The 6,914-nt window shown below is 41.5% G+C and overlaps 1 protein-coding gene across 2 annotated transcripts in view; it reads left to right on the top strand.

Moving 5' to 3' along the window:
• The window catches only part of Zfand4 (zinc finger AN1-type containing 4), a 48,724-nt gene extending 43,353 nt beyond the window's left edge, over positions 1-5,371 (top strand). Inside the window, exons 8-11 of one of the 2 annotated variants that reach the window (XM_010622492.3) lie at positions 624-1,355; positions 2,231-2,285; positions 3,247-3,367; positions 4,477-5,371. In XM_010622492.3, the coding sequence (XP_010620794.1) occupies positions 624-1,355; positions 2,231-2,285; positions 3,247-3,367; positions 4,477-4,612 (1,044 nt within the window). In that variant the 3' untranslated portion in view covers positions 4,613-5,371. The remainder of the gene's footprint in view (positions 1-623; positions 1,356-2,230; positions 2,286-3,246; positions 3,368-4,476) is intronic. The other variant, XM_010622493.3, reaches the window with a different exon arrangement.
• The last annotated feature ends 1,543 nt before the right edge of the window (positions 5,372-6,914 follow it).

Below are 6,914 nucleotides of genomic sequence, written 5' to 3' on the forward strand. Positions count from 1 at the left end.
ATATATATATATATAATTGCACTGTGGCTAGGCTTTGTTGCATCAAAGTAAGCCACTTCTTTTTTGTTTTGTTTTGTTTTTTTTGGTACTTCAACACGAGGCCTGCATCTCTACATCTCCAACCCATTTTTCTATTTTAGATTTTGAGACAGAGTCTAGCTAAGTTGTCCAAGCTTAGCTGGAAATTGCCCTCCTTTTGCCTGCTTCCCAGAGCTATTAAGGTCAGGGCAACCCTTCTGAAATACAAGTTCCTTCCAGGAGAGCAGTTGAGGCCCCATAGCCCTTCTGGAAACACTTGCACATTCTGGCAGGAAAGATGATCCAGGATCAAAAATGGGTCAACTTTATAATTAACCTGTGTTCTTCTCAGTAAAACTGAGAAATAATCAGTACTATGGTAAATACAATTACTTTTATTTAACATCCCCAGAAAATTATACCCAGTGAAGTAAAGTAGCACAATTATTCTCCATCAGAATCTTTAGATTTAAACTATTTAAAGATTTTTTATTGAGGTTATGAAATGCCAAAGTGGTAAGTAGTGTTTTCTTCCATCCTTGGTTTTTGCCGACAGATGGTGTGAGAAGGACCCTCAGTAACATCTGTGCACTGTTTCCTTGCAGCCCAAGAGAGCCCCGAAGGTGCAACCTCGCCCGCCCAACGCACGCCCTGCCAGTGGCTCTGGGGGGGTGACCCCGCGCCCCCGGCTGCTGCCTGCCCTCATGCCCCTGAGCAAGGGGACCTCGGGACACCTGTGGCCGGGGTCCTCTCAGCCTCAGGGCACCCAGCACTCCATGGGGAACTTGGCGACCGAGGACCTGCACGACCCTGTACTTAGTATCCCACCCCACAAAGAGCACAAACCCAAGGCTGTGCTGTGCCCCGCAGAGGCTGAGGGAAATGTGGTGCGAACAGGTGGCGGTGCAGGTACCCAGGGCATGCGGAGGACCAGCGCTTCATCTCTGTTGTCATCCCCGGCCTCTTCAGGGGCTGCAGTACACAGTTCCGGGAACCGTGGTGCACCGGGGAAGCCCCACCAACAGCCCAGGTCATGGAACTCCAAAGCCGACCCTGAGCCTGCTATCCCCAGCCCCAGCTCCCAGGGGAAGAGGCCCGAAATCATCTCCAGAGTAGAGGCGATGACAGACAAGGCCTCCAAAGAGCCTTTGGGCCATGTGAGCAACACTGCAATTGTGGCTTCTCTAGCACGGAGTTTGAGCAGGGCCGGGGTGAAGAGTGTCCATGGCCGGAGCCAGCTGCACCCTCTGGGGCCCACTCAGTGCCCACCACACCCTCGCCTGCAGCTTGAGACCCCAAGTGGCTCTGCCTGGGCACAGCCAGCAGTGCCCTTCCCGGTAAATTAGGCCCTGTCTGCTATGCTGGGAAGGGACACAACAGACTGTGTCTTGTCTCTGACAATAAATAGTCCAGAAATTGTATTTTTTTTCCAGTTTGTAGCCAGTCTGTTTGATGATTAAATTTTTAAATTATTCATTCATTTTTGGTTTGGTTTTGGTAGAGTCAGGATCTCATTATGTAGTTTAAGCTGGCCTTGAACTCTTAAGGATCCTCCTGCTTCAGCCTACTGAGTGCTGGGATTACTGGCCTGTGCCACTACACCCAGCCTACTGATTAAATTTTAAATGTATTGGTCCTAAATTGAGAACTGTAATTTAAAATAGGTAAACAGTTTCTTAAATACTAAACATATTTATTCATGATTTTCCCAAAGTAAGAATTCTTATCTAAGCATCAAATTTTAGTCTTTTAAACATTAATAATAAACACTAGGCTGGCTGTGGTGGTGTATGCCTGTAATCCCAGCATTAGGCAGACTGAGTCAGGAGGATCACTGTGAATCAGAATGCAACCTGGACTACAAAATGAGACACTGTGACAAAAATAATGATAATGATGATGAGCACAACATAGTAGTGCTAGAAGTGAGAATCAGGTTCCAGATTCATTTATCTGGGTTTTTTTGTTTTGTTTTGTTTTGTTTTTATTTTGTTGTTGTTGTTGTTCCGGGCATCAAACTTGGGACCCTGTGCTTGTGAGGCAGGCAGCGGAACCACTAAGCTAAATTCCCGGCTCCTTACAAATTAATTTAAACAGAAATCAAACAATGTTAAAGGGAAGCCCCACCATAACTTAGCCCAAGTTTGTCATCTGGCATGTTCCTGCCCCTCTGGTGACTCACCTCTGCAGGTGTTTTGTGTTCTCCTTTCAGTCTGCCCTTGGCCTGGGAATGAACCGAAACATTGCAGCAGCAGGGAAAAGAGGAGGTAAGGAAGCAGGGGGTCACCTTGGAGACTGGATGAAGCTAATAACCACACATTTATACACTCTGTTGAATCTTCACAGAGAAAGGGAGGAACACATGGTGTGTGCAGAACAAAGGCTCTCCCTAAGCTTTTTCCCAGTTCAGGAAATGATTATGTGAATGGCATGTAGAACGCACATGAAGAATAAAACCAAATCTGAAATTGACAGCTCTTGTCTGGGAGGAGCCCAACCCACCAACTGGGCTGCAGGGTAGGTTGGAGGAGTTGCCCTTGGCAGGTATTTTTAGCATCCTGGTCCAACATCAGTCTCTCTTGGACAGGGATGGCTAAGTCTGGATCAAAGGACAGGCCTCCACAGCACAGGGATGGAGCAGCTCTCAGAGTGTCTTCTACCAGGAGTAGCTCCTCACAGACACGCTGGCTGGTTTGCCCAGGAGGGAAGCAAAGGCTGTCTTCTTCCTTTATGCTTTAATATGAAGCCCCTGATCTGGGCTTTGGCAAAAGGCATAGCACTGATTATTGTAAAACTAGTTGTTGGAACTCTTGAAAGTCTTCAGAGGCTTCCATTGCCAAATACTGAGCTCAGGCCTCCCACACCTCTTCATGGATAAGATGATTGTGTTACAGCTGGATTACTCTCATCACTGTGATTCTGAGCCAGACATTTTTCTTGATTCTCTTCAAGGCTTGGTTTACTTTTATATGGGCTGATTACCCTTAGGTGCAACCAGAAAAGTATTAAGTGTGTCCAAGAAGTCCTTTTCAGTATAAACCTACTAAATCTTAAGAACAGAGTCCTTGTGCAACTTCTCTTGCAGTTTCTCTAAATAGGTTTTAGATAGAAAATGCTACATATTACAATTTTATGGCAGAGACACTACTGCAAAAGAAATATGTTTTGCTTGGTAAGTGTTCGTATTTAGATTTTAAGCCTTTTAATCAAGTTCCCTTTCTTTAACAGGAGAATGTACCCATCACCTCCCACCTGTGAAAGCCCCTCTCCAAGCAAAGAAGAAAACAACAGCAAAACATTGTTTTCTTTGTGGAAAGAAAACAGGACTGGCTACTAGCTACGAATGCAGGCAGGTTGAATGCAGGCAGGTTGGCCAGCTGGAGCGGCTGAGATGCTTTCCTGGCAGTGACCTAGCCTGGGGCTTATGCAAAATAAAGCAATAGGCCTCTTACAACAGCAAGATGATGTTGAAATAGTGGCCCTCAGTTGAATCCCTGATTGATTAAAGAACAAGTAAGGACTGGGGATTTAGCTCAGTGACCTGAGTTCAATCCCTGGTACCAGAATTACAAAAAAAAAAAAAAAAAAAAAAATAAAAAAAAAAAAAAAAAAAAAAAAAAAAAAAAAAAATGGGGGTGGGGGTGGCAGGGATTAGCTCAGTGGCGCTGTACCTGCCTTGCAAGTGCAAGGTCCTGGGTTTGATCCCCAGAACTAAAAAAAAAAAAAGTAGATAACTCATGAGTTTGCAAGAGGCAAAAGCAGATCCTCCACTGTCTGCTAAGCTAGGAGATTTGAGCTAGTGGGAAAATGAAGCTTCTTTGCTCTGTGTTAAATATGTGTGGCTTTTCTTGGAATGTTGCCTTAGAAGAAGGCCTTCTGTGAGATGCTATTGTTTTTACATCGACAAAAACAAACTAAATTGAAAGTTAATTCACTATAAATTTTAACAATTCTAAGGTGCAATTATTTCAAAACAGTTGAATAATACATTTTTTAAAGTAAAGGGTTTTTTCTTCCCATAATTATGTTTTTCATTAGCCTTGACTGATATCTCCAAGAATGGTAAGGCCAGGAATTGAAAATAACTGCTACTTTTTGGAGTATCTTGTATTCAAACAAAATGCCTTACCTAGTAACATTTTTAAAATTCTTTCATGAAGTAGTTATATTTAACATAATTTTTTCATAAGACTGCATTTTTCAGACTTTCATTTAGGTTTACTAGGTGTAGGAGATGTAGTGGACATATATATCAACTTTTGCAGTGTGGCTGCTTCATGTGGCTTCAGTCCATAATGGATTCTTTATTATAAATTGCTGCTTATAGCTTGTTCTTTCAGGGTCTCTGCTTTTGAGAAATTGAAATTGGGGAAGACCCAGAGAGCATCTGCTGGTCCACCTACAGCCAAGCACCCCTCTGAAATGTGCCTATTCACACACCCTCTTTCTGTGCTCTAGATGTGGGAACAACTTCTGCTCATCTCATCGCTATGCAGAGACTCATGGCTGCACCTATGATTACAAGAGTGCAGGGAGGAGGTTCTTACAGGAGGCAAATCCTGTGGTGAAAGCACCAAAACTTCCAAAAATCTAACTCTTCCTTTGCACCCTACTGTCCTGCCCGCGGAATTGTATTATATTGACAGAAGAAAAATAGTTTAGACTGCATTATTTTTGTTCGACTCCAAAAGATTTGCCAAATAACAAAAGCATCTAACGCATACTGTTAAAGGATCAGAATGCTACAGTATTTGACGTCCTTATTTTTTTGGTGGATCAAAAGTTTTAAAAGTAGTTTTTAAAACTTTATACTGTAATGTCTTAGCTTTGTTATTGCATGTCTGTGTTATGTGTCTTATATTTGTTACTGCAGATTTACTCAACACTCTTCAAACATGTACTTTAGGAACTAAATACTCTGTGTCACAGAGCATCCATTTGTATGGCATGTGTGGTTATGTGAAGGCTTTGCCAAAATGAATCACTTTTTATTTTGCCTTTTTTGCGGGAGAGGGGCAGGGTAGGAGGTAATTTTTTTTTTTCAAAATCCCATGTGTGAAAATTTATGGAGTTACTTGTAAGTTCTTTTTATTATTTCAAACTACTTTTTATAAAAAGAACATTTGGGTTTCCAGTGTGGTTTTTAACATACATCTTCTATATTCAGAGTGGCATTTGGATATGTATCCATTTCGTAAAACACATCATGTTAATCAAGTACATGTTTCTTAAAATACTACTTTTTAAAAGGCATTTTTAAAAGTTTTACTTGTTGCCACTAAACAGAGACACCAACTTTCAGTTTTCAAAAAATGGCTACAGGGCTGGGGATTTAGCTCAGTGGTTCAGTGGCCTGCCTTGCAAACGTAAAGACCCGAGTTCAACCCAGTACCATCACACACACACAAAAAAATCAAAAAATGGCTACATTTAAAGCAGAACTTTACAGCATGGTTTGTGTTTTGTATGATTGAGTGCTATTACCAGGAGAAATGCCAAAAAAACAAAACAAAACAAAACAAAACTCAATTTCACTGAGTTTGATTATTTACAATAAATTTTCTTTCATAAAGTTTCTTGTGTAAAACTTTTGAATGAAATAAATAATTCATTCTGCTTGCACAAATGACTATCAGTATAAAAGTCTTCAAGACTCAGGGACCTTTCCTGGGGTGAACTGGGACCATGCAAGAAAACATGTGCTTTACATACATAAAATATAAAGGACTCAGTTACATGGATAGAATGCTGAGAGATGAACTAAAGCATAATTAATTCTCTAAGTCAGTTATTTTATGTCTTGTTTTAAGTTTTACCAAAGACTTTGGTTAAAGTCTTTCACTACTTGGTCACTGAGAGGTGAACCACTTTACTTCATGAAGTTATTGAGAGGCCTTTCTGTTTGCTTTAGATTCTCATAGAGATGCAATGAAATTCAAACTTGGAGACTTCAGATATATCTTTGCCGTCTAGTAATTAGGAGTGGGCATTGTGTGTAGCCCCTGGTTAAACACCCATTGAATAATTGTTGTGTTGGACAACTTCTCTATGATAACATACAGTGGTTCCTCGGTTCACAAACTCGATTCCATGATTCTGGTTGCAAACCAAGTTGTACAAGAACTGAATCAAATTCAACCGTTAGGTTCATTGTTGACCTTATGAGTAAATTTGATTTGGTTTTCATCCTGTTCAGTTTTCAACTGACCGCAGTCATGGAGAGAATTGAGTTTGTGGACCAAGGTAAAATGCTTTTGTTATTGTTGTTGCTGCTGTTGTTGTTAATTCTATCTCATATTTAGCTTCTGAATTTTTTAAAAAAAGAGTAATGTATCAGATAAGATTCAGTAGAGGAACAAGATTTAATATAAAAATATATATGTTCACACATATATAAAGGACATAACAAAGTAGGCTTGCAGTGGTTGCTTATGGAGTCAGGCTAAATAAATGTAGAATGGCTGTGCACTGGAGAGCTGGAGCACCCAGTGGAAAGTCAAAGGCCCACAGCTCGTTGCTTCTGATGCGAGTCTGTTTCCAAAAGCTGAAGGGTCTGCTGGAAGCTTTAAAGTACTGGAGATGACCCTCCAAAGGTGATAACAAAGACTGGAGCTCCTCCAAAGAAGCAAAAAGTGTAGAGTCCTCTCCCTTTTCATTCCATCCAGGCTACAACCCTGTCGTTGGTGCCACCCACACCCAAGGTGAGTCTTCCCCCCTAGAAGTAGCTTAGAAGTCAACCAGACATGCCCAGCACTGTGCTCCACTAATCCACTAGGCATGTCTTATTCAAGTGGACACCACAATTAACCATCACAGTAAGAATTTGGTTTTAACAACAATAAAAATATATTCTACAGTGGCGACCGCGAGTTGGCCCTGCAGATGGTGGAGGTGGC

This window comes from Fukomys damarensis, unplaced genomic scaffold (assembly GCF_012274545.1).
Source record: "Fukomys damarensis isolate Sample0158 unplaced genomic scaffold, DMR_v1.0_HiC HiC_scaffold_1, whole genome shotgun sequence".
In the NCBI taxonomy this organism is placed as follows: domain Eukaryota; kingdom Metazoa; phylum Chordata; class Mammalia; order Rodentia; family Bathyergidae; genus Fukomys; species Fukomys damarensis.